The sequence below is a fragment of the Phodopus roborovskii genome, unplaced genomic scaffold, assembly GCF_943737965.1.
Source record: "Phodopus roborovskii unplaced genomic scaffold, PHOROB, whole genome shotgun sequence".
NCBI lineage: Eukaryota > Metazoa > Chordata > Mammalia > Rodentia > Cricetidae > Phodopus > Phodopus roborovskii.
In genome coordinates, this window is record NW_026126558.1 from 7,304,320 (window position 1) to 7,332,278 (window position 27,959).

The following is a 27,959-nucleotide window of genomic DNA, read 5'->3' on the forward strand; positions in this document are numbered from 1 at the left end:
CCAAGAGGGGCCTCAGAAGGGGCTTCCCAGGAGTTATGGCACCCCAGAGTTACTCTACTTGTGCCTGGCCCCAGCCCTGCTGGAGTCATTACCAAGATGGTCCGGAATGTCTGATAAGGACACCAAGGGCAGTTTCTCACTCTAGTGGATGAGCCCTGACCTGCAAGCTGAGAATGAAACAGTACAGCCCCATGAGTCTCTGCCCCCCCAGGGGATAAATGCTCTGCAGTGGCGGCACAGCTGCTTGTGGCTCTTGCTGGACCCAAGGCTCTGATAGTTACTTGCCATCTCTACCCTTTCAACACTGGCCTCTTGTTTCCTACCTTGGCCTCCATATTCTAAACCCATTAGGAAGATGCAGGAGACACAGAGTCAGGCTTACAGCCTGGGGTGGTGGCTTGTCTTCTAGATGACACTGCACTCCCTCCCCACCTCCAACAGGAGACTCTGGGCACCAGGAGTCAGTGTTCAGAGCAGTGCTGGGGTGACACCAGCAATAATGATGGGATCAACCACAGACCAGGCCCTACATCATGGGCTCCACCATCTCCCGGTGCGGTGGTTCTCAGCCTTCCTGATGCTGCGACGCTTTAATACAGTTCCTTATGCTGTCTTTGATAGGCCAGATATCTGATATGTGACCCAAAAGGAGTCATGACCCACAGGTTGAGAATCACTCTCTAGTGGGAACCCTTGTTTATAGAGCAGCCAGCCCTGGCCATTTGACAGTGATAGTAGATTGTGCATAGATCCCTGCTGTTTTCAAGGCCAGAGTCTAAGAAGCTGATTACTGATGGCTAGCAAGGGTCTGATGCCTGTCTTTCCTGCCAGCCACATCCAGGCCAGACCCCACAACTTGCCACATGCTAGTAACCTAAGACTGCCCCAGAGGGCACCAAGGGAATTGACATACCTGTACATGCTACACATTATGGGATACTTACACCAACTGGCCTCTTTCTCAACAGACTACTCTGAAGTCCCAGATGTGTAAGGGCAGAATCAGGGCCATTTCATCTCAAGGCCATTGTCACTGATAAGGTGGCCTTAGCTATGCAGGAAACAAGCCTGGGGTCAGGCAACCAATGGGGGCGAGGCATATGAGTGTGCTTCGGGGTTTCAATAGACTAGGTTGGAGCTCATGGGTGTGTGTTGGTGCCCAGGTTCACAAAGATACACACATCTTTTCCCCGTCTCCTCCTCCTACTTGTCCCTTGGCCCACTAGGGAAAGCACAATGGAGTCACCATACTGGCTGGCTAGGACCCAAGGCACTGGTGAGTCACACAGAGCTCACTCCCAGGTTGGTCCCAACTTCTCTGAGTCCTTCTTGTCCTCCCATCCTGCCTCTGGGCTTTCCTGAGGTATAGAGGCCACTCTGTGCCAACCCCTGTTTAGCTCAGCGCTCTCACACTTGGGGAAGGCAGGCCAGGGGCAGGTGCTGAGAATTACATTCTCCTCTTCATAGATGAGGGGACTGGCTCAGAGAGAAACACTGACTACAGGGAGTCTCCCGGCATGTGCTTGCATCCAACTCACCTCCCTGTTCCAGCAGGACCAGCTTTCCCCATGGCTTCTATACAGAAACTACCTTGGATCCCAGGATCTCAGTCCTGACATTGGGGATCTGGTGATGGCTTGCATGGAACATCAGGTCTGTGGAAGGTCTCCTGTGATGCTTGCTTCTGTTTCTCAAACCCTCCTCATTCAAGAACTCATCTGAAGCCAAGCATGGTAGCAAATATCTTTAATCCCAGCACTCAGAAGGCAAAGGTAGGCAGATATCTCTGAGTTTAGGGTCAGGCTGGTTTACATAGCTCCAGAATATCCAGGGCTACACAGAGAGACCTTGTCTCAAAAACAAACAAACAAAAAACAAACAACAAAAATTTGTCTGGGGTTTGACAGGGTTCTGGCAAGTAACCCCAGCCTCTGAACTGTCTCTCGTTCACCAGGAAGCTAATTCATTGGATGCTTGGGGTGCTGGGGTGCACACATCAGCTTTCAGCCAGCACCATGGTCTTCTGGATGTTACTTCCCACCTCTCTGTATGTATAAGGTAAGGGCTATGTTTACAACAGTTAAAACACCTAGAGCTCAGTGGGTTCCTACAATCCCAGGTGAGCTGACATACTTGTCACATTCACTTCCAGGTGGTAGTGGGGGCAGTGTGAGGGACCATGACAGGGCAGTGTCAGACTTCAGTACTGAGGCAGAAGTTCTGCCTTTCAGCCTCTTAGAGCTATTGTGTTCCCCTCTAGACCGCAGACACTACAGGGGACAGGTGTGACACCTGTGCTCTTTACTGTGATAAAAGGTCACCCAGAGAGAGCAAATCTTAAGTCATTGCACTCTAAAGGCTGAGTAGAAGCTGGATGCTCAGCTGGCCAACACTGCCTGAGAATATCCCAGATGGACACATGATGGGGGATGCCCATCTGTGTGCTGTGAATACATATTTCTCTTATTGGTTGATGAATAAAGCTGTTTCGAACAATGGACAAGCAGGGTTTAGCCAGGTGGGAAATCCAAACAGGGATAGAGAAAGGTAATACCCACAGTCAGAAGACACCATGTAGCTGCTGAGAAAGAAAGAGACCCAGACATCACTGGTAAGCCAAGACTACGTGGAGATACACAGATTAATGGAAATGGATTAACAATTAAGAGAGAGTTAGCCAATAAGAAGCCTGAGCTATTGGCCAAACAGTTTGTACTTAATATAAACCTCTGTGTATTTATTTGGGATTAACAGCTGCAGGGCTTGGAGGGACAGAAACTTCAGTTTACAGACACATAACCCTTCTAAGGCCTCTGGCCCAGGAGCCTATGCAGTAGCTCCCTAGCCCTGGGCTCTCAAGAAGATTCGATAGAGACTTTCAGCTTCTAACACCTTCCGCAGCTGAAGGTGGGGGGGGGGGAGACAAACAACAATGATTTCTCCTCTGAAGGTTCCAACAACAAACCTGGGGGAAGTTCACCTGGGGGAACCAACAAGTTATGGGGCTTCCTTACAGAGCCTGGGGGGGCTACTGATAGGAATGTGGGTGCTTTGGAAAGTCTTTACCCAACGTAGGTGTTGGCTTCCCCAGAGCCACACAGATGGAGCCTCTGCCCCTAATCATTCCCCACCTATAAACTCTAGTCCCTCCCCCAAGACCTAGAGACCATGTACAATTTAGGGCAGAGGAGCTTGTAGCTATTTGGAGTGGGGGAATTGGCTACTCAGGTGTGATTACTGCCCCACCCCACTTCTAAGGGAAAATCAACAACCAATAAGTCAAGCCATGACCATCTTTTGCAAGCAGGCACAGGTGATCTGGTAAAGATGAGGGCATATTGGCTCAGAGGATAATCCCGTACAACACCTCCACAAAGCTATTTAATAGGTGAGTCACAGCAAAGCCAGAGGCACACACAGGCAAGCTCTGGGCTTCCTGCAGGGTAGCATCCTCAAGCCTGAGAATGTGGCTCCTGTGGCTCCCCTGTATGCAGCCTGACTCTCACAGAATGGCTCAGACCAGCCTAGGTTCCCACACTAGCCTATATGGTTTCCAGGGAGCCAGCCTGGGGCATCTTCTCCAGCCCTAAGGCTTGCGCACCACACTGACACCTAAAGGAAAAAAACCACAATGCTCACCCATAGCCACCTCTGTAACTCTTCTCTGGGGCCTGGTGATTCCTCTGAACCCCGTGTTTAGTGCCCTTTAGCCTGAGTAGGGCAGTTATTGACCCAAAATACCAAGTCTCATGTGAGCCCCTCCCTGCTACCCACAGCTGTTCTGTTTAGGAAGAGATGTCTCTTGGGGCCCATGTGGGTCTCCACAGATCTGGGCCACTGAAGTAGCTTCCAGTCCCTTCCCGTGTCCCTGAGGCAGAGTGCACCAGCCAGCAGGGGTCCTACACATCACACCAACAGATCAGCAGCCTTCTCTGTCCATCAGTGGAGTACAAGAACATATATAAGATACATATAAAACAAAAGGCATCTCTCCCCATCTGCAGCCTCCTGACTCCCTCCTACCCTGTTTAAGAGGAAGCTGCAGGTCCCCAAGGCCCCTCAGATCATTTCCTTGCCCCACCTCTGCCCACAATCACCTTCTGAGACTCTGTGTGGGACAGATAGAGGAACATTTGCAGGCTCACACTGGGAACCGTACAAATGGGCAGAGGAGGCCATGAATGCCTTCTGGGTGACCAAAGACAGGTCCTGTAGAACACTCTGCCCAACCCTACCTGGACGCAGCAATCTCGGCCTTCTGCTTAGCGATGGTGGCTGCCCGCTCAGCTGCCTCCACAGCTCGGTCCACCTTCTCCCGGATCTTACTGGCACGCAGTGGGATGAGGTTCTTGCGCTTGCCACTCACAAGCACATTCTGCTTGTATTTCCCCTCCTCCTTGGTGCCATCGGGGAAGGTCATGCACCCGTAGCCATGCCGCCGGTTGCTGACCCACTCGCCCTCATACTTGAGCCCGTCGGAGCGCTGGCTCACACCGAAGCCTGAGCGTTTGTCATTCTTCCACTCGCCCACATAGGTCTCAGTGGTGGTGGCGTCGATATCATCCTCGATGACAGCCAGCTCGGCCTCGGCCTCACCCAGGCTGATGGTGGAGTGGATGTCACTGGCCGTGGAGCTCACGGTGCTCATGCCCGCCTCACTGCGGAAGGAGCTCTGCTTGCTTCGCTGGCTGGCCAGGCTGCTCTTTGACTCAGACTTGCGAAGCTTCAGGCCACTCAGCAGGGAGCGCCGGAACAGCCCCTTCTTCTTGCTCTTTAGGATCTCTGAGTCACTGTGGGCCACCAGCACAAAGCCACCGCGGGATACAGCTGGGCTGCCGGCCACTGCCGGGGAGGCATCTGGGTGCAGCGCTGCACCGTTGGTGTGCTCGCTGCGTAGAGAGTTGATAGACGTCCTCAGGGGCGAGCGGATGACTGCGGCCATGCCATAGGGGACACTCTGCCGCACGCCGTAGCCCTGACGCATGCCACCAACCCACTGGCCCTGGTACGTCCCTGGGGAGACAAAGGAGAGAGGGGTGAGCTCCTAAGGCAAGATGTGGGTGACAGGTGTGTGGAACATTCACATCCAACTGCCCCTCAGAAGCTCTTCATGAAAATGAAGCCCAGGTGGGTTTACCTGGGCACAGAGGGAGGCAGAGGGGCCACAGCAAGGCTGTAAATTGACCTCACTGATGCACTCCTATCCTGTTTCCCATGGCTGGGTTCTAAGACTGTGCTGGGGTATGATATAGAGAGTTAAAGTCCAGAGTGACCCTGGGGAGCCTTCAGAAGGAGGTAAAGAAGGTGAGGAAGCATGGCCTGTAGAACATTGAAGGCTGTGAGACTGTTAAAGGCACACCTTAGGAAGAGTGAGGTTCCCACTGCTGCTTCTGGAGGTGTCCCAGAAGTTTAGCCAGCCCACTCAGTGGGGACACCCCAGAAGAGCATCAGGTGCATGGGGAAGGGACTTTCAAATTAGCAGAACACATACAGTAGAATTGGGAGCAAAGAAACATGCCCCCTGTACATTGCACCATCCACAAGAGTCCAACACAACCCTGTGTCAATAATGGTCAGCCTTGTGGCAAAACAATGACATGGAAAATTAGCAAAGGAAAGTTAGATGTACCTGGTACCTGGTATCATCATACTAGGGCTCAACCTTGACACTACAAAAGTAAAAGTGGCCAGGCACCAAAGGAGACAACCCCCTGGTTCCACATATAAGGGTGAAGCCCCAGGTGCTGGGACAGGAGTTCATGGCCAATGCCCCTTACTGGGGGACATGTTTCCATTTGGGGTGATGGAGCAGTTCTAGAATAGATAGTGACCATCTGGTGGCAAGCTCAACACCACTGAACAACATGCTGACAAGTCTGTGGTATGTGCCTTGGAGGCTGAGGCAGGAGGATTGATCACTTGAGCCCAGATATTCAGAGCCAACCTGGGTAACACAGCCGAGATCTTTCTCCAAATAAGAAAGGGTGTTTAAAATTGTTACATAAAATTATGAGAATGTGTGTGCGTATGTGTGTAGGTGTACACATCTGTGCAGAGGTGAGTTGGTGATGGCTGTCTTCCTCGACTGCTGTTCTCCACTTTAAGATTTAAAATTTTTAATTAAAAGTTTTAACTACAATGTTCTAAAAGATTTTAGTTTCACTTTATGTGTGCACGTACACCTGTGCACCACACGCATGCAGTGCCTGCAGAGGCCAGAAGAGGGCATCAGATCTCCTGCAACTGGACTTACAGGAGGATGTAAGCCACTTTTAAGGTGAGTGAGAACTGAACTTGAGGCCTCAGGAAGAGCAGTGCATACGCTTAATCACTGAGCCTTCTCTCCAGATGTTCCACCTTCTCTTTTGAGACAAGGTCTCTTACTAAACCTGGAGCTCACCAATTCAGGTAGACTGGCTGACCAGCAAGCATCAGGGATCCACCCCCACAATGATGCAATTACAGGCATGTACTGTACACGTGGGTGCTAGGATTGACCCCTCCAGGTCAATCTAACTCATGTCTTCCCCTAGCCACTAGCAACAGACACCAGTCATTTGGATCAACTGTCCACACACTGCACTGGCCCAGGACAGCACCAGGTTCCTGAATAGCCCAGTATGTACCTTACTGGCTACCCAGGCACCAAGTCCACACTGCAAGTACCTAGCTCTCTATTGATGTGTGGCTCTCAGCAGTGAACAGATGTCCATAGAGTGCCCATCTGCTCAGGGCTTTGGACAAGTCTACCCACAGCTGTGGTGTCCTTGGTGAAACATAACTGGTGGCTGGCAGCACAACCCAGTGACAGAACACATGCTTAGCACATGTGAGGGCTTGGGATCCATCCCCAGTATTACACAGAAAGAAAAAGAAAAAGGCAGGCATGACAGCTCATGCCTTGTGAGGCTAAGGCAGGAGGATTGTCGCATATGTGAGGCCAGCTGCCCTACAAAGTGAGACTCTATCACAAAAACAAATAAAATAGGAGAAAAGTAGAGAAGAAAGAGTGGTCACCAATACAGCAAGGTTGACTTCTCCAGAGCACAGCCTGAGATGTAGCTATCCATGATGGTCACACAGACAGGGTGGGGTCATGGAGAAGGAAAAGGTACAGAAGGTACTACTGAGAGTACCTTGGAATCCACCACACCTGGAAGCAGGGAGAGACATCTGTATTCCCACAGGGGTCAGTATACATCTGCAAAGCTGGGTTGGAATGGGAACTGCAGAGAAGGCAGCTGATGCAGGAACCAGCCCGTCAGTCCACTACCACAAAGCTTGGAAGCCATTGGTCTGAGGACTGGGGTGGGCACCCTCCTCAGATGTTTGGGAGTCTGGGGACAAGGCTATGTGAACATCCCTCCAGCAGTCACCCTTCAAGGGCCTCCAACTTGATCTGTAGCCATCCTCATCCATAAAGGACAGGTAGCCTGCTGCCCAACAGCCCTTTGCCAACAGTGGCCAATGGGATGCTCTAGGAGGCTGGGAGGATAGGGCATTAGCTGTCTTGGCCAGGGAGTGCATGGCACTGAGGATTCAAGCTGTGCCTTGTGTGCTTCAGCCAAGAAGTGATTTTCCCAACCATTCCTGGGAAAAGGTTGAGTTCATGTCACCCAGAGTAAAGAAGATACCAGGGCACTGTCACAGCAGGGGACTGTGCCAGGAAGGCCTCTCAAGTGACCATTATGGACACAGTAGTGCTGTCCCTGAGGATGGAAATCACCTGCTGAGCTTGTATTTGAGAGGAGAAACTCTAAGGCCACAACTCTGACCATGAAGTTAGGATTTCAGAGGAGATGGGGTGATTCCTACCATAAGAGAAGTACAGCCCAGTGTCTTAGGGATAATGGCAGGACATAGGGATAAAGAAACTGTGCCTAGCATAGCACACATAGTAACACCATGTTCTAGAACATTCTTTCCTTTACAGTGGACCTCTTCCTACTATTAATAAAGGCTGTGTAATAGTACACTGTATGGATGTCTCCTAGCACAGAAATCACCACCAGGTCTGACTTGTGGGTCCTAACTTATTTTTTGTTTTACTTACTTCATATTTATTTATGGTGCTAAGGACTGAATCCACAGCCTCACACACACCACACACACAGGCTACACACTGAGTTAAACCTCACCCACTCATTACCTATTTATAATGGCTGATATTAATACATAATATCAAACTTCATCCTTAGGACACATCCCTAGAACTAAGCTTCTCACTCACAAACAAGGTTTTCTTAAGGTCTTTGGAAAGTTATCCTCAGAAAAGGCTGGGAGAATGGCCACACCCTTGTCATCACCAGCCATTGAGTGACACTCTAAAGCCTTGTGTGGCTCTGGAGAGCTATGGCTACTGGAGTTAGCTGTGGACTGATCCCTAGAAGAAGTCCGGATCCTCCAACCCAGGAATGGAGCTGTGTGGATATACATTCTTTAAGGAGATGAGGTTGGAAAAAGATGTGGGCAAGACAATGAGGCAGGAACCAAAGGTTTCATCCAGGAAGCCCCAAGATGAAGTCCCAAGAAAGTCCAAAAAGAAAACACCAATACAAAGGTGACAGTCTCCCAGAAAATGAAGGGCCTGTGTGTCCTGACTGAGGACCCATATCACTGCAAAGTGAAGGGAAGGACATGGCAGCAAAAAGTTTCTAGAAAGACACAAAAATGAAGCATACAAGATACATATGCCTGTGGTGCACACCTTTAATCCCAGCACTTGGGAGGCAGAACTGGTGGATCTCTGAGTTCCAGGCCAGCCTGGTCTACATAGAGTTCTAGAACAGCCAGAACTACACAGAGAAACCCTGTCTTGGAAAACAAAATCGAAGCAAAAGGTACACTGCCCATCAGACAGAATGACACAGAACTGCACAGCAGCAAGGATTCCTTGGCGTGAAACTGCGCCCCACACAGGGCACAAATTCTGGATAAAAATTATTTTTCATCTGCAGTCTACACCAACATGTCAAGCAAGTGGTCAAACCACAGAAACTTGATCTTCAAGGCATCCTTTCTCATAAAGGATATGATGCGGTCCACCAAAATGAGGGAGGAACCTAAGAAAGAGGGCAGCGGACATGGTGATCAGATGGGAATGATGGAGGGCGCACTCCAGGATGAGGGCACTGAGAGGAGGAGTCATGGAAACAGTCTTGAATTTGTATGATTATAGGCAGAGACTCTGACAGGTGTGACAGAAAAGCTGCACTGAGGGCGTTTCTTACTGCGCATCTGGAGGGTGGGGGGAACTGGCCAACGATTTAAATAAAACAATGCAATTAAAAAAAGAGTCAATTGCTAACTCAAATTGTGCATGGAAAATGTACATTGGGGAACATTGCTTGGCTCAGCAGTAATCAAGCTTGCAGTGGCAAGGAACAAAAACACCGAGTATGGATTCAGCTTTTAAGTTGTGCTATAATGCTGGGATGGATGGGGGAGGGGAGGGGAGCAAGACTCTGAAGCTCTCTGTCTTCTGGGGTAGGATGCTGGAGGTTTGACACCAACCACATACTTACAAAGGCAGAGGTCAGCCTCTGAAGGGATGTGGTGTCTAGTTGTGGAATGTGGCATTACTGGGTGTCATGGCTTGCCTGAACTCATAGCACTGTCCTGAGTCTACCACTTACAGTCATCGTAAACTGTGGTGTATCTGTTCTCAAAAGGGATTGGGGGCTGGAAGAGAAAGGAAGACTGACCAGAGAGGAAAGAGCCACCAGGGAAGAGTCAGACAGCAAAGGTAGAAGCAGGAAGGTGACCAGAAGGTGGCCACTCTGGGGGACAAATGCATCATGTTTGCATAACACAAACATGGAGTCAGAAAAGGTCAAGGGCAAAACCAAAGCACAGTGGAGCTATGAACACAACCCCATACTCACTGCCCATGCTGCCTGAATGAGAGGAACATGAACAGCTCGGGGTCAAAGCTGCTCGAGGAGTCACCTGTGTGGTCCAGCTCAGTCTAGAGAGGGACAGGCCTGATGCCATTAGTCTTGTGAATCACAGGCTATACCTTAGTGGCCTGAGCATGTGGGCTTTGTAATAACACTTCTCTTGGCTGACCACTATCCACATCGGAGTAGTATGGAGATGCTCTTCATTGTCCTAGTAAAATAACTATTGTGACTTTCACAACAGTTTCAGGTTTAGAGAAGTACACTGTTTCCCCTGGTGGTCCCTGGGGTCTCTGTGTCTCTACAGAGGTACCTAGGGTCTCTGCATATCCTCACAGAAGTCCAAAGTGTCTCTGTGTGCCCCTCATGGAGATTCCTGGGGTCTCTGTGTTTTCCCATGGAGGTTCCAGGGTCTCTGTATATCCCTGTGGAGGTCCCCAGAGACTCCATGTGCCCTGTATCCTTATCACCCTTCCCCAACTTCCCTCTATCTGATGGAGAGCAGGTTGCTGGCAGCTCAGAACCTCAGGGATAGAGGCATGACCCACAGTGACCTTGGTTTTGCTCACTGTGCACATGGCAGGCTGTAATCCTCAGCACCCAGGGCCCATAGACTCTCAGTGGGTAGCTGCATGACTCAAGAGCTGGGCTGCAGGGCATGGAGGGAGGACAGGAAGAGGCCTGTGCCAGGAGGAGAGAGCTAAGCACTCAGCATGGGTTTCCTTACCCTGAACCATGTGCTTGACAACCCCATACAGCCCTTCACCTTACAACTTCTTCCAAACATGGTCCTGATACAGGTTCAGCTTCCAGAACATGAGATGTCACTGGAGATGCTCTTCGAATAATTCAACCTTATCACCCTGGTATAAGCATTTCCACTCTAGTGTCATGGTCTGGATCAGATGTCACCAGGGCCAGGTGTTAAAGGTTGAATCCCTAACAGAGAGCTATGGGGAGGTAGCAGGGTCTTTAAGGCACTGGGGTTTTCCCTTTGAGGCTGTAATGGGGTCCACCTGCCTCTTCCTGTTGTGTGTCCACCATGAGGCAAATGGTATTCCCACATGTTACGTGCCTTCCCACAAGTCCAAAGGCATGGAGGCCAATCATGGCCTAGGATCTCCAAGCCTTCTCTATATATACCTTGATTAATCTCTGATATTCATTACAGTCACAGGAAGTAAACCACTACACTTGGAGACCTGCTCAAGAGAAAAGAGAGCACAATTCACACATATCTTGTACATGAATGTCCACAGCAATAATGTCCACAACAGCCCAAAGTCAGAAACCACCTACATGTCCGCCACTGAAGGAAGGACAAAGATAGTGTGGTCCATCTTGGCAACAGAATATTACTCAGCTATGAAGAGAAACAACACTCTGACACATGCTACCATGTGGATGAAGCTTGAACACATGAAATTTAGTGACAGAAACAAGCTGCTCAAAGCCACCCCCAGCTTGGGCAGATCCATAAGATAGAGAGCAGTTGACCATTGTGGGGCTGAGATTGAAAGGCAGAGAAATGATCCTTAGGTTCAAGGTTTCCACGAGATGGTGAAACTGCTGGACAATGAACTGCCTGTGCTGATGGCTTATGACTCCAGGAATGTTTCAGAAAACAAGCTGTGTATTTTATTTTGGGGTTTTGTTTTGTGTATGCCCTGCCTGTCCTGGAATTCACTTTGTAGACCAGGCTGGCCTCAAACTCACTGCCTCTGCCTCCCGAGTGCTGGGTTTAAAGATGTGTCCCACCACTGCCCAGTGAACTGCACATGATGTCGATTTTATGTCAACAAAACTGAATTTTTTAGATTAATTTGTTTTATGCACATGGGTGTTTTTCCTGCATATCTCTGTACCATGTGTATTCCTGGTGCCTTTGGAAGCCAGAAAAGGGTGTCAGACTCTAGCATTGGAATTACAAATGGTTATAAGCTGCCTGCCACATGGGTGCCAGGAACTGAACCTGGATCCTCTGCAAGGGCAAACAATCTTCACCATTGAGCCGTCTTTCCAGTGCTAAAGCTGTTTTGGTTTGTTTGCTTGTTTGTCTTTGTCTTTGTTTTGCTTCTAAGCCATGGGTCAGTGGAAAAACTCTTTCTGCACCCAGAAGGAATGCTGGGCCTCGGGTAGGTTTCACCAAATTTGAGGAGGCAGCAACAGCCTTCCTTTTCCCTGAAGGTGGAGGGATCCTGCTCCCTTCTGCTGGTCACCAAAGTCCCCCATCCATTCTAGAAGTGGGAATAAACGGGATCTCACATCATCGCTGTGCTCAGTCCCTCTTCTGGGGCTCTGTGGCGACCACTCAGAGTAAGGACTTCCCAGGAAGCTGTGTTGCAGCCCAGGGGCATGGCACAGCTGCTTCCCTAAGCCCCACAGAACACCCAAAACCTAGCCAGAGAATCTATCTGCCCTATCTGCAGCGATGAGGATGAAGTCAAGGCCAGCAGTGGTCTGTGAGTCCAGACCTGGCCTTCACTCAGGCAGGGTAGGATGGGCAGGGGTAGGATGGGCAGGGGCTGATGTGGGGTTCCCAGAGAAAAAGAATCAAGTGTCTTGGATAAAGATCACATTCTGTTGTCACCGGCCTCAACTTGAAGCCAGACCTGTGACTGTTCCCCATGGAGATGGCACATCCAGTCCCAGTGAGCACAAACAAGCCTGGACAGCACTGCACAGGTGGCCTGCTCTGGCTGTGAAGTTGGGGATTAGCTTCACACCTACCCTGCCGGACATTGGAGTGGCCAGCCAAGGAGGCCCAGAGTCAAGGACAGCAGAGGCTGTACCCTACATCTGCCCCTGCAGTCCCCAGCCTGGGAAAGGGATGTCCATGTGGAGAAGCTGAGGGACAGGGCAGCTTCAATGAGGGGAGTCAGAAGCAAGTCTGGCACTCGGAAGGCCCAGGCTAGTCTTTTTGGGTCCCCCAGAGGTCTTCGGGTGCAGAGGTTTCCTCTGGCCACTACCTAGGAGGCATGGAGGCTTGAGTGCTCATTGGGCAGCTGGGCTTAGACTCAAGCCAGGAAGAGAGAAGGAGACGAGTGGACTTTCTAGAAACTTCCCTCAGTTATAAAGTCAGGGCACACAGACACTGAGGATACCAGAAAAGGGCTAAGGAAGTGGGGGCAAGGAGATGGGGGCAGAGTGCAGGTCTGAGGTGGCCCTAATGCCATCAGCAAAAGAGATCAACTGGCTGCCTAAGCACCTGTGGTATCCCCACACCAACTCCTGACCTCCATCAGTGTCTTTTGATGTGAACTGCCTTCTACAGTGTCAACTGAAGATAAAGTCATCCAAGATCAGGATAATGAGCAAAAGCAGGTCACTGTGCCACCCATAAACACCCTCTCCAGAAAAAAAAAAAAAAAAAAAAAAAAAAAAAGGCTAGATACTTCCCAGCCAATTACAATCCTGTTCCCACAGTTCCCTCTCTAGAAAGGTGGCCTATCTTTCAGACAGCACCAGTGTGGAGTGAACCCTAATAGCTTAGGGCCTCCCCCCAACACCTGCCCCTCAAAACCAAGGTCTTCAGTGGCTCCTTACAACACATCCCCACTCCAGGAATCAGCCCAAATCTTCACCCATGGTGGCATCTGCAAGGCAGGGGCCGGGCGGGTTCTAGGGTTTTCTATGGAGGGCTCTTGGTGGCTCTGAGAGGGTTGGTCATCTGTCAGAGGCAGTTAGTGAAGAGGAAGGTCAGCAGACCTGCCCCAGGGTGGGATGTGGAACTCCGACTTGATAGAAGCCAAGAACCGGTGCCAGGCCTGTCCCTGAGGGACTACCTCAGTTTCCCTACCTCATTCTGCCTCAGGGTAGCCATCTCTCCAGGGCACCAGCTGCACCTGGGATCCAGCAGATGGGAAGTCCTCTCTAGAGGACTGGAGATGGCCATGGCAGGAGTGTGTGTGTGGGGTGGCTACATTCCCTCGTCCTGGGGTACCCAGTTTCCCCTGAGTGCTAATAGTCCTGATGAGCCCTTCCAGGGGGTGGAAACTGAGGCAGACAGGCAATTTCCTGGAGCCATGGAGGTTCCTAGGCTGTACCTACACCCCATGACACTCTGGGCCACGGCTTCATCTCCGAACCTCTGTCTTGCTCCTTCACAGCAGGCTGAGATATTCCTAGGCTCCCAGGCACAGATGCACCAGAAAATATAGAGTGGAGAAACTCCAAGCTGGGTCCTGACAGGACTGGGTCACCCACCTGCCTCTTCCTCTCCTCCCCCTCTCCTAGCTCCTGTTCCCTGACTTGCTACTCACTCCCCAGGGCTCACACATTTCTTCTCTTTGCTCCTTCAGCTACAAGCACAGGATGCCAATCCTGCAAGCTACTTCATGGTTGGACTGGTGTTGCCGAAGCCAACTCCAGCCCAATCAACTCCTGCCTGTGGCTTCTTTGCTGCACTTTCTCAGAGACACATAAGCCCAGGGCCCAGACATGGTGCAGTCCCTTAGGACCTTCGCAGAGGTGGTCAGGCAGGGTTCAGTGGGTCACAAAGCCTTCCCTGCGGGCTAGGAGGCCCACCAGCCCTGCTCCTGCCACCCTGATTCTACATGCAAAGTTACTTTCTCCAGGTCACAGACAACACCCTGTCTCCTGTATCCTCTGCTCCACCAACTCCAAGCAAGGAACCAACATGAGCTCCAGAGCAACTAACAACCAAACAGCGCTGGGCTCGGTCCACCCATCCCCAGAGCCAGCTGGTTGTGTTTCACAGCTTTTAATGACATCAACCCTGAGCAGTGACCCCAAGTCCATCACTGTAAGCACTTGTTGGGTACCCACTGTGTGCCTGGCATGGTGCTGGGAGCTCTCAGAGAGAGAACTCGACCCTGAGGAGATCTCTGGCAGTCTACCAACCCCCCCCCCCGCCCCAACTAGCACTCAGATACAATCTGAAGAAAATCCTAGAAGCCAGTAATAAAACAAGTAATATGGTTTAAAAACAGGCATGTAATTAAAGAGGGACAGACATCCAGGCAGTGGCACAAACTGTGTGTGAAGAGACGCCAACATCATGCACTGCACAAAACATAAACAAGGCCACAGCAAGACACCGTGGGGTTTGGATAGCTGCAATCAGAAGGGCCGTCATAACAGGTGTGGGTGAGCTCGGAGTGAGGATGCGGGAGCTGAAGCCCTCAACACACTGCAGGCAGGTAAGAGCCAGTCACCTCACAGGACCCTGAGAGCCCACTTGCGGCATCCCTGAGAGATCTGAAAATACACAGACAGAGACTCCCAGAAACACCAATCATTGCTGTCAGGGGACCATTGTGAAGGCCCAACAGAGGAAGACCAAACAGGCAATGGAGTGCTGCTCAGACAGAAAAAGGAAGATACCAAGGATTGAGAATGTCATGGTCTGTGAAAGGGCCAGTCACACAGGTATGACCCCACATGTCTGAAATATCCAAAGCAGGTGAACCTGGGGACAGGAATCAGGCAAATGGTCAGCAGGCATGAAGGAGGGTGCAGAGATGATTGGAGCTGCAAGGTATTCTAGACAGATTGGACCTGATCACAGGTGGTACAGACCTGCGATCCCAGACGCCAGGATGCTGAGGCAGGACTAAGTTTGAGGCCAGCCTGAGCTACCACGAGATCTTGCTTAGTTGTTAGAGTGCTAGTCTTGGGAGAACAAGGGCTTGGGTTCAATCCCCAGAATCCACATAGAAAAGCCAGGCATGGCAGACCCACTTGTAATGCCCACTATGGATGGTAGAGACAGGCAGATCTCCAGAGTTCACGGGCCATTAGCCTAGCCTAGTCAGCATGGCCCAGGCCAGTGAGAGACCCTGTCTCATATAAAACAAGAACAGCACCTACAGAGGAACACCTGGGGTTGACTGCCACATACATACAACCACATACACACACTGAGACAAAAAGGAAAAAAAAAGACTAGTGATGAGAACACAACTGTGAACACACACACACACACACAAGAAAGAAAAACAAAACACTACAACGTGCATTGGAAGAGAATTAATTTTATGTGAATTATGTCTCAATAAAGTCATCACCAAAAATGTTACCTAAATGCCATTTTCTCTCTTTGAGGGTGCAAGCCCACACACAGGAGCATGCCCATGAGGCTGTGATACATACTGTCTTGTTTCCATTCTGTTACTGTGGTGATACCCTGACCAAGAGCAGCTTGGGGCGGAAAGGGTCCATTTGGCGTCTACTTTCTTGTCACATCTATCTATCACTAAAGGAAGTCAGGGCAGAATCTGCAGAGGAACACTGTTGACTGGCTTGTTCTACATGGCTGGCTCAGCCTGCCTTCTTATAGCACCCAGGACCACCTGCTCAGGGATGGCTCTGCCCCCAGTGGGCTAGGCCCTCCGCATCAATAATTAATCAAGAAGTTGACCCACAGACTTGCTCGCAAGACAACCTGATGGAGGCAAGTCCCCAATTGAGGTTCTTTCTTGTCAGGTGACAAAAGCTAACTATCATGCTTGTCCCAGAAGCAGCTCCACCAGAGTTCCTAGGGAAGTTGACCATAGCTCCTCCTGAAATGAACACTTCCCCTTCTTAGGGGCAACAAGAAAGAGACAGGAGCTTCTTGAGGGGTGACAGTCCTTGGGACCTCTGCACAGCAATGGTAGAGGGGCTCCACGGCCTGACCCTGCACATAGTACAAGCAGCCTGTCTAACTCCTCCCCTCCCCCCAAAATGGGCAGGGCTGTGCCCCTGACCCAGCCTTTCTCAATTCCAGTTTCTCAGAGCATTGACTGCTCGTTTGCAAAATGGGTGGGGGTGCCCTGCTTTCCCTGCTTGGAGACTAAGCAACCAAGATCTAGGATATTGCTGATGCAACCCAAAGGAACATTTAAGTCCACACTGCCTAGCTGGGAGCCAGGTACAGACCCAAGAAAGATGCTGGGTACCCTATGCTGTGGGGAGGGAGTGGGGTGCTGGGGGAGCTGGCAGATGCAAGGGGTGAAAAAAATCTGCCTCTGACACATGGCCTCAGTCCCTACTTTCAGATTGGCTCTCCTGGAGGTACCTTCTCACTCTGGCTATTTACCTGTTCTTGTCCTCACTGTGCAAGATGAGACCCAACAGAGAAGGTCCAGGCATTTGTGGCGAGCATAGTTTCCTCTCTGGTGTTCTGTGAACACCTAGAAGGGCACACAGCACCACAGGTCTGCAGAGGCCTGCGTGTTTTCTGCCAGAGAGTGAATGGTTTTGTCAAGGGTCTTAGCATTTACAGGACAAAGCCCTACCAGAGATCGGACTGCTGCTGCTAAGCTGAGACCATAGCCATATCTCCTCACCACTCTGGCTCCTGATCTATAGAGGAAGGGGGTGGCTGACACTTGATCCTCCATCAGGAAACCGGGGATGGTGGAGACAGTGTGGAAACAGTTGGGTTTTGCTGTCCACTAACCATATGGCCTCAGCAAGCCACACCTCACTTTTCTAATCTCTTTGAAGGGAATAGTATGTTGGCTACTATACATTCTGGCTTACAATTTGGGGGCTCCAGGCTATGGCTGTCAGCTCTACCCAAATTTGGATGAGGCAATACATATGGTCACAGGTCTGTGAGAGGGAGATCATGGCTGTGGCAGCAGGAGACAGCGGCTGCTTACTCACAGTTCAGGCAAAGACGGAGAGATATGAAGGCTCGCCTTTTCCTTTTTATTCAGTATGAGGTGGTGATGTTCAGGGCATCTTCCCTCTTTCAGTAACCCTTCCCTGGAAGCAGGCATCAGCCTCACCTGGGGAACTCATGGAGCATCCTACCGTTCAGCTGCTCCTTCACCTGTACTTCTGGGTGAGCCCAGGCAATGGTGTTCCACAAAGTACTCCAGACAGACTTCATACTCATCTGAGATATGGGTACACTAGGACCAGGCATTGTGATTCTTGTATGCAGCAGGTCTAGGGGGCACCTGGCCAAGCTGTGGTTCTCAGAGCACCCCCTTGGGCTGGCACCAGCCTCACTTGAGCCCTGTAAAATGTGATATCCTGAGTGATATTCCAGCCCAGAAATTCAAGACGGCTGACAATCTGTGTTCTGGCACTCCTTTCGTGTGGCTCTGTCATACATGCTGGCCTAGGCTGAGAGAGGCAGCCCATGCTTTGCTGGCTGGCAAGAAGCACCAGGCTTGCACTTTAGAGTCCCTTCTTGATTCAGGTGACTACCTGTGACATTGCTAGGAAGTGGGGAGACAGCACCTGCCGAGCAGGAGGAGGTCAATGGCCCACCACAGAGTCTAGGAAACTGAGATAGAGGAAGGAGCAGAGGGTTCCCATGAAGACAGGAACCTGGGGTGGGCTTCCAAGCAAAGATGGAGCCTCCTTGCCCTGGGAGGTCTCTGCTGCTCCTCCAGGATGCATGTGAAACTCCCTTAATCTGGCAAGACAGACCCCAAGTTATATCACAAATTTTTGCACCTGTATCCAGATGGCTTGCTTTTCCAAGAGATTATGTCACCCTATCTTGTTTCTGTCTTTCTTTTATCTAGGCTCCTCTGCTCCTGAAAACCATGCCCTGTACACAGCCAGACCCAGCCAGCAAGTGCAGCCAATTACAAGGCAGGTCCTGTTGCTTTATTGTACCCTGAACACAGTAGGACATCTGTGCGAACCTCTTGATGACATGGATGCTTCCAGCTGAGGAGGGTAACAGCTGAGAGGCAGACAGGAGAGGGCTTCCTCTTTCTAGCACCCTACAAGGAATATGCCTGCTCAGTGGAGGTCTAGAATTATCTCCAAACACAAGTGCATCTCACTGTTAGACTGTTACCATCATTATTTGTTCACCCAGTACTACCGACTTGTGTCAAATACTGGTTGTCCAAGTACAGTACAAAATACTGTATGAGGGATAGGGCACACAGAGGACAAATATGAGACTGATCACAGACACATATCTTATGGAGATGTTTCCATCTGGACCTTCCAGCTGTCCAGAGGAAATGGGACTCAATGGTGAAACTAAACATTACCTTTATTTTCAAGTTCACTGAGTGACCACTCTATGCTGGCAATACTTACTTAGTCCCTGGCCACATGGCAGTGACCACCAGCAACACCCCTTTCTGCAAGAGGGGTACACTCCAGGCCATCATATCCTACAGTCCTTTCTACAGTAACAATAATAGTCCCTCTTTATGCTGGTCACCACCGTAGCCACTGTTCCACAAACCATAGAGCATTTGAGATGAGGCTGCTGTACCAAGGATCTGACTGCTTACATTGTATTGCATTTAATTAGATTTAAATGCAAATGGCTGCACGTGGCTAGAGGCCAAGGCCAGTGGGGTGGGCAGAACTGGTCTAGGTGATTAATCCATTAAGGCCGATCTAAAGAGAAAGCACAAGATGCTCTCTCATTAACCACCACAGACAGACCATTCTTCCATCTGCCTTCAGCTGTGCACCGGCCACATTCCATGAATCCAGCACATGGCCTAAGATGGTAGCAAACCTTGGACTGCACATAGGGCAGCCAGTCTTCCTGAAGCTTCACCCAGACTCACTTCAACAGCACTGGAAGGTGAGCAGTATGTAGCACAGAGTGAGACAGACCAGCAGGTGGACTGGTCATATTTCTTGGAGCATGAGCAGTGGACAGAGTGGTAGACACACTGACTAGGCAGACAGCATACAGGGGGGTTTGGGGCCAGGTTTTATTTTTGAGCCCCCACTGAGTTTGGCCCAGAAAGTACCTGCTTGGCATCTGAGTCCAGAACAATCAGTAAGCTCAGGCACTCTCCAAGGTGCTGAAGGTCCTCAGGCCCAGCTCAATTTGAAACCCAGACAGAGATGGCTCACTGGGTAAACATGCCTGCTGACCAGCCTGATGATTTGTGTCCATTCTGTTGGACCCACATGGTGAAAGTTGTCCTCTGGTCTCTACACATGCAGCCTGGCACACAGGGACCCAAACACACAAATAAATGCTTTTTAAAAGAAATGGACCCCAGGGCTGGGGATGTAACTCAGTTGGTAGAGTACTGGCATAACACACAAGAAGTCCTGGATTTGATCCCCAACAACACATAAAGTGGGTGTGGTGACTCACTGTACTCCTAGTACTCAAAGGGTCATCCTCAAGCACACAGAGAGTTCAAAGCCTGCCTGGGCTACATAAGACCCTATCTCAACAATAAAACACAAGATAGCTCAGTGGGCAAAGGCACTTTCTGTGTGAGGCCAATGACCTGAGTTCAGTGCCCAGAGCCCACATAAAGGTGGAAGAAGTTGTCCTCTGACCTCTACACACATGCTGTGTGCAAACCCACACTTGTCCATACTTCATAATACACAATAATGACAAATTAAAAACTTGTTAAGCATTTTTTAAAAGGATCTACACTTAGGAGCTGAAGCAGAAGGATTTCTGCAAGGTCCAGGACAGCCTCAGCTACAGGGTGAATATTTGACCTGGTGTGGGCTATACATTAAGTCCCTGTCTCAAAAGAAATAAAACCATATAACAACTATGCCAAAAAGACCAGAATCCTATGCAGTGAGTAGCATGTCCTCCATGGCCAGCTTGGAGGGGCTACTATGGAGACTATCTGCAAATGCAGTCCACTAGTTACACTGAGAATTGTGGAGTCCTAGGGTGCTGAGGAAGATACACCCCCCCACCCAGGACACTGGCACTGTCTCTTCCAAAGTCATCATCTCTCTAGCCCACGTCCTCATCGAGGGCAGGGCAGAGTCCCCTTACCTCGGGTCACCCAGGACTCTACAGTAGGTGCTCTCAGATACCACTCTCAAGGGAAATGATGACCGGCAAGGCTCACATCAGGTCCTACATGCTGGCAGTTGAGGCTGAGGTGGGGGAGGGAACACTTCTCACCAACCCTTCTTTCTCAGCTATAATTGGAACAAAGAACTAGTCATTTGCTCTCTTCCTCCTTTCACCTGATGGAGCCTGTCAACATCCCCCTCCCTCAGTGTGAAAAGAGACAGAGGAAATGTCTTCATCTCCTTTCAGAACCGAGCTTCCCTGGGTGGAATATCTGTGTGGATGGCTGGTAGGTTGGTTGTGCCTCCTTAGCCCAGGCACCTAGATTTTTTCAATCAAAGATTTCCTCACAGTCAAGCATGGATGGTAATCCCTAGCACTCAGGAGACTGGAGTTGGAAGATCACCAGTTCAAAACCAGCCTAAACAACTTAGCAAGACCCTATCTAAAATAATTAAAAAAAAAAAAAAAAGTGAAGTGGTCTGGGGAGACAACTCAGTGGCAGAGTGTCTCCCTAGCATAGCAAGGCCCTGGGTTCAAACCCTGCTGCTGACAAAAAGAAAAACTCAGTTTGTATTGTCTGAGAACAGTTTCTCTTCACAAGAGGCAGCAATGCCACATTAAAAATGGAAACGGCCGCACCACTTTTTCATCAGAACCCTGAATTTACAGGGTGGCAGGGACTCCCGGCCCTCGGCTATGGCAGAGCAAACAAAGCCAGGAGATACATGTGGCTGCTTTGGGGAGCAGGGTGGAAGATCCGAGGGTGGCAGGTGTATTGTGCGAGTGTGTATGCGCAGGCGCCTGGGTGGATCTGAGTTCTTACTGTGGGTGTGTGTGATGTGTGTGGGCTGTGGAATCTGGGCCGGTGAACGGGACCTGCTTGTATGGGGAGTGGGGAGGCCGGGGCGTATGGTGACTCATCTCTCAGAGTGTGGGAGGGTTTATCTGGGGGGGGGGTGACTTTTTGGTCCAAGGCTTCCAGAGGAAGCCTTGTTTATCTTCAGAAAGCAAGGAGGTCCCAGGGTCTCAATGCGATGACAATGATGGCTGCTAGAGCCTGTACCTAGGGGTGATGCCTCCCCGCCTCCATGGGGAAAGTGTATGTAGAAGAGATAACAGGCAGTTCACAAAGGCAATTTGTAAGAAGGCAAAGCAAAAAAAGCTAACTTAGAATCCCAGCTCTTCCCAAGTCTGCCACCTCAAAGTTTCTGCTGCCCAGTGAGTGACATGGGAAGTGTAAGAGGCACAGTAATATGTCCTGTCACCTGTATGGCCACCTCAGTCCTGCCTGTCTGTTGGTTCTCCTAGGAGCTGTTAACAGTCATGTTCTCTCCACGTGACCTATAAGGATGAAAAGAGTGCCCACTTTGTTCCTGGCAGAGCCTGGGACTCCACCCTCAGCTCATCCTCGCCCACTGCATGGTGTTATCCTTTTGCAAAGACAAAGAGACAGAAGCTCAGAGAGGTGAAGCCACTTGCCCAGAGTCACAGAGCAGATCCCTGGCAAGGCCAGGACTCAAGGCTAGGTGGTCAATGCCCCAAAAGCTTGTACTATTGCGGCACCAACCCCGTCCCTGGGGCCTCATATAGACTTCAAGAGTTGCACACTGGGCTCACGTCAGGAGCAACGCCTGACTGTGCCTGGGGGAGGGCAAGCTGGAGGAGGACTTGGCAAAAGAGTCCCTAGTCGAAATGGATTCCGTACCAATTGCAGCTGAATACAGAATACATTTTCAGTTCATGACAACCACAGCTTCTTCAAGTCAGCCTTGGACGCTGAGCAAAAGTTGTGGAGTTCTGCTACCTCTGCCCCAAATTCCCATCTCTGTATAAAGCCAAAGGTGTGCTGAGGCTAGGACTACTCACTCAACAGAGCCAGCCAGTCATCCTCAACTGTGGACCAGGTGCCTACCAGGTACGCTACTGTACACAGAACAAGTCCCCCAGGGTGTGGGTTTTCAGAGGTTACCCCTTCCTAACAAAAAGCTAATCATGCTCAGGAAGATGGATCTGGACACCTGTGCCTGAATGTCCAGATCAAACAGGGCCAGCTCAATTTCAGTCATGCCATGTTAACATCCAATAATCAGAGAACTGGCCCTAAAATCCAGACCCACATTCCTACCTCTCTGCCATGCACTCCAGGGAAAGTAGTAAGACCTTCAATCCCCTTGAGGGGTTCATGGCAAAAGGAACACCCCTGGACAAAGTCAGGAAGTGAGGAGAAAGGGGTCATGGTCCCAGACACATGGAGGCTCTGCCACAAGGCTAGGCTCTGAATCTCTGATCTCACACAACCCTGGCCCAACTGACTTCACCTTCAAGCAGACTTTGAAGTAGTACAGGAGGCCAATGGCTTGCAAAGTAGAGGGCCAAGATCCTCAGGAAGTCATCTGGGGGTGGTTTTGGCATATACTGAGTTCCTGGCAGACCCAGTGCCTGCTCCCCACCTGCCATGGAGAATTACTACCATCCTCCTAAGTGAACACTCTGGAAAGATCATGTCTACTTTGCCTACTTCTGAGTTCCCAGAGCTTTCAGCATCTGGACATAGTAAGTGTTCAATAAATATTTGTTGACGGGGAGGTAAGAACTCTTTAGGCCAATGAAGATAGATATCTGGGGTGTGGGAAGGCCTGGGTGCAGGGCCCCACCCTCAAGTGTTTGGGATTCTCCCCTTCTGATAGGTCCAGTCACCCCTAGGGTGCCACCGCAGCTGTTCCAGAGCAGGTACCTCTAGAAGGCAGTTTTGCAGAACAGTCTATCCAGAATCCCGAGTGCTAACTGCCCTGGGCCACAACTACCTGCTAAAGATTCCCTGCTTGGCTTGACCACCCACCTTGGCCATCCACACCTGCTGCAAGGACCTAACCAAAATTCAAGACTGAATGTGTGAGTACACGTGTATGTATACACACACACACACACACACACACACACACACACACACACACACCACGTGCACATGCCTGGAACCTCAAGAGGGCCTCAATGCCCCAGGGTCAGGGAAACTCTCCAACCTTACCCACGAAAACAACAGCACGGAAAAGGCCGCCTGGGACCAGGGCTGGGCAAGGCACAGACAGGCAGGAGCATTATATAATTAACTGCCCAGACTCCGCCTCCTCTTCGGGTAATAACGAACCCTGTCTTTCAGTTGCATAAGCCAAAATAATAATTACTTTCCAGCCCTGATCACTCCTAGATGTGGCCGGGAGCAGGTGCTGGCTTCAGGCAGGAGCTGGCTTCAAGCACAGAGAACACACACAGGCTCCATCAAGCTCTCTATCCCCGGCAGAAGCCCAAGTCATTACTGCATCTCACTCCCTTCCCAGGCATCCATGCCCGAAAAATCAGAAGCCGCCCAAGCCCAGAGGGTGGCAAGAGAACAGCCTCTTGGGATGAGCGCCTGAAGGGGGGAGGGGACCTCCAGGCAGAGTCGGCCTTGGGGTCTGACTTCCAGGACCTAGAACTATTCCCGAGGTCTCAGCACGGCTGAGGAGTGGGCACGGGAGTGTCCAGGTAAGGTGGAGGCTGCTGGGCCAGCCAGGACTTCTGAACAGAAACCATCACACTGGCAGTTCCCTGGCTTCCGGAACAGGTTCTGCCCGGACTGTGGTGGCATCTTACACCGGAGGCGCAGAGCGATTCCCTAAACTAAAGGTGAAAATGATTCAGCCACTGAGCGGCCAGATTCCTGGGCTCCCGCTAAACAGATGGGCCTCCTCCCTCCCTCCCTCCCTCTATCCAGCAGCCTGCTTCGACAGCCTGTGTCCAACCACCTAGAAGTTTATTGCCTTGCTGTTTGGTTTGGTCGGCGTCCCCCGCCTCTGGCGCTCCCAGCGCTCTCTCTCCATTGGTTTGGGTTGCTTTAGGACTGAGGGAGGCCCTGGGCACCGCAGGAAAACAAGAAGCTAACCGGAGCCTGACTCTAGGGACACTAGGAGGGCAAGACCAAGGGAGGGGAAGGGTCTATCTTCAGACCCCTCCTGCCTTGGCGGGTCCCAGAGGTGGCAAAAAACCCGGCCTGGCCTTCCGGCAGGTGCAGATCTCTGGCCTGCTCCTCAGGAGATGCTGAGACTTTGGCTCAGCTGCTGCAGCAGAGGCCTGGTCCTGCTACTGGAGAGCCCCCAACCCTTGGGTTGGCACGGGCCACGGTCCCCATCAGCGTGGGGCAACCTGTGGCCAGGGGCCCGCTGAGGCCTCCTGGGAACCTAGGAGATGCCCTGGGAACCCATAGCCCAATTGGAAGGCGAGGCTCAACTTCCCGGGAGATAAACAGAAGGAGAAAGAGGGGTCGGTTCCCATCCCGCCCCCGCTGCCCGCACCTACCTCCATCCGAGTAGGTCTCCGTGCCGTAGCCATCCTGCAGTCCGTTGCTCCAGGTCCCTTCGTATTTGGCCCCGTTGCCCGTGCACTCCCGCACACCGTAGCGCCCCTTAAATCCGTGCGTCCACTCGCCCTTGTACACCCACTTCCCCTTGCTCTCCAGGCCGATGCCGTGGCGCTTGCCCTGCGCCCAGGTGCCTTGGTACGTGTTGCCGCTGGGCCAGGTGTAGACACCCAGCACCTCAAAGCCGTGGCTCCACGAGCCGGTGTATTCGCCCTGGCCCTTCGGGCCGGTGCAGACGCCATGGCCGTGCGCCTTGCCGTCCTCCCAGCCTCCGCAGTAGGACCCTCCATCGTCAAAATTAAACCTACCCCCACTGGACATGCATGTAACGCGGTTTGCGAATCCCGCAAGCGGTGAAAGAAAAAACAAAAAACAAAAAAACAAGGCGATCAACAAACCGAAGTCTTGGTTGGCTGGCTGGCTTTTTGTTGCGATGCTCTTTTCAGGGGAGATGGGGGGGTATGGATCACGCCCGCGACCCCGCGCGCGGACCGGCGGCGGCGTCTAGGTCCGCCCGCGGCGATTGTTCATTTTCGAGCTGCGCCGGAGCCTGACCAGCGTCTCGCGCTCCCGCTGGAGACAGGACCGGGAGGAGGCGGGGGAGGGGCGGCGCAGGGCGGGGGAGCGGCTGGTGCCCGCGGCTCCACCTCGCCGCCAGGGCCCCTCGCCGCGCGCCCCGGGAGCGGGAGGGCGCGGGGCGCGGCTCAGGCCCGGGCGGCGGGGCCCGCGGGCGGCGGCGCGCGCGGCTGCACCGATCCCGGCCGGGCCGGGCGGCGACACTGCGGCGGCGTCGTGCGCTCCGAGCCCCGGCAGGCGCGCGGCCGCCTAGAGAGGGGCGCTGGCGGCCGCGCGCGCGCACGCGGGGACCCCGGGGCGCCCTGCCCCTCCCCCGGCTCGGGGTCTGGCCGGCGCGCCCCAGCCGCCCCTGGCAGGGCTGGGATTTAAAGGGACAGGAACTGCGTAACGGGAAGGAACCGGGCTCCGCGAGCGCACGCCGCGACCGGGAGCCGGGAGGAGTGTCGGGCGCGGCAGGCAGTGGAGGGCCGAGCGGTCCCCACCCCGTCAGCTCAGGGAATGCCAGCACCGCGGCCCGTGCCGACCACGACTTGACTGTGAGGCTCCTGCAAACCACAGGTGGTTTCTTCCTGTGACACATACTCCCTCCTTTCTTCTTCTGGGCCACTGGGGGTCCCTGGGGAGGCGCTCACCTCGGAAAATACGCCTTGAGCTAATAGCGTTTAGCCCCTCAAAAGATTAATAGAAAGTTGGGCCATACGTTTGCGTCTTGGATCAAAGCCACCCAAATCCTGTGCACTCTGCGCCTTGGCCAACAGGTATACCCCCACTCCAGAAGCGGTGGCTCGTTGGGGTCACCACTGCGCAGTTAGTTACTAGGTCTCTCTCCACTCATTACCCACCCCCACCAAAAGATGATGTCTGATTCATGATCTTCAGCATCTTGGGACTAATTGAAAAAGCATTTCCTGGATCATCAATCTAAAGAGCCCGCATCCCTTGCCCTCCCGGAATGTGTACAGGGAATGGCAGAGGGTGGTGCAATGGGCTGAGGAGAGGGGTCTTGTGGTTTCACAGCTGCACAGGGGCGGGATTAGTGGGGGCTAGTGGTGACAGGCAGCCCAGTAAACCTAGAATATTGGCCCAGGCTGTGAAATCCCAGGCTGTGAGCCCTAGTATGGAGTGGCACCTGCAGCTAGCCAGGGGTCTCTACTGGGAGAGTCGCCAGAGGCTAAAGGAGCTCTCAGGACAATAGGACCGCTTCCAGAACCCCTTGCTTTAGGCACAACATCCTCTCTTTAAAGACCACCAGGCAAGTGTCAGTCTCTTTTCTTCCCAAAGACTTTGGGAAGGTGCCAGTTTCAGCTCTCTGTGCATGGTTTCCTGTCACTCTGGTCTTAAATGTAAGGCTTCCCTTCAGGTGGTCCTCTGAATGCCTATGGTGGACTACTGGGCACAGCATATATTGGATTTTATTGGAAGTTGGCAACGGCCTGCCATACACGTGGGGGGGGGCACAAAATCGCCATTCTTCCAGACAGCACTTGATATTCTCAGGCTTAGCTTTGCTTCTGTATATTTTAATTTGTTAGTCTGGATAGGCACGAAACAGTATATTGAGTCTGTTAGGTGTAAATGAAAAATCATTGGTTAAGAATATGTGGTCAAATAGGCCACAGATTCATCTTTTTAAGGCTTGGGTTCAGATTCTGATTCCAGTTTCCAGGCTGTGTGGCTTTTGGTAGCCATTTCATGTCTCTGTGCTCAGTTGCCTAGCATCTACCAAGTATGAGGAAGTAGGACTGTCACTGGGATGTAGTGATGGGGATGCCTAGCTCTCAACCTGTTCCCTTCCCCTACAGTGTAGACATAAACCATGCCATCACTCTGGCAATACACTGCATCTCCTTCCATTTTATTTCCTGACCCCTTTTGCTGACTCGGCAGCCCTCACTTGCACAGCGCTGCATGGCAAACACATTCCCTCTGGGAAGTTGTGATGGCCTCAAGCCAGATAGAGGGTACTGCTCCCCCAGTCATGTACGCCTTTCACTTACTCCCTGCCATTCTGCCCACCCTTCCCTGCACGACCCCCCCCCCGTAATCTCCCATTGCCAGGGTTGCTCAGGCAGTAACCTGCTTTAGTCTCTGGAGTGCAGATATTTAAGGCATATTTGTGCAGTTTGGAACTGTTTGCCCCATAAAATAGGGCTGGAGGTATTGATTGCATTTAAGAGGAATTCTGCCAAAGTGATTTAAACACAGTACCACCCAGCACCTTAAGCAAGAGCCAAGGAAGAGGCAAAGCTACCCTCACAAGCAGGATGCTGCAGCCTCTCACTGGGGATGAAGCCAGGGCCTTGTGTGTTTGTGCTAGGCAAGTGCTATACCACTGAGCTGCATCCTTAGTCCTCCATGGATG

The 27,959-nt window shown here is 51.7% G+C and overlaps 1 protein-coding gene across 1 annotated transcript in view; it reads right to left on the reverse strand.

Annotated features, from left to right (window-relative positions):
- The window catches only part of Jph3 (junctophilin 3), a 59,620-nt gene extending 34,254 nt beyond the window's left edge, over window positions 1-25,366 (reverse strand). Inside the window, exons 1-2 of the mRNA XM_051201639.1 lie at window positions 24,961-25,366; window positions 4,236-5,013 (exon numbers count right to left, since the gene is read on the reverse strand). Coding sequence (XP_051057596.1) covers window positions 4,236-5,013; window positions 24,961-25,342 — 1,160 coding nt within the window. The 5' untranslated portion in view covers window positions 25,343-25,366. The remainder of the gene's footprint in view (window positions 1-4,235; window positions 5,014-24,960) is intronic.
- Window positions 25,367-27,959: the final 2,593 nt, after the last annotated feature.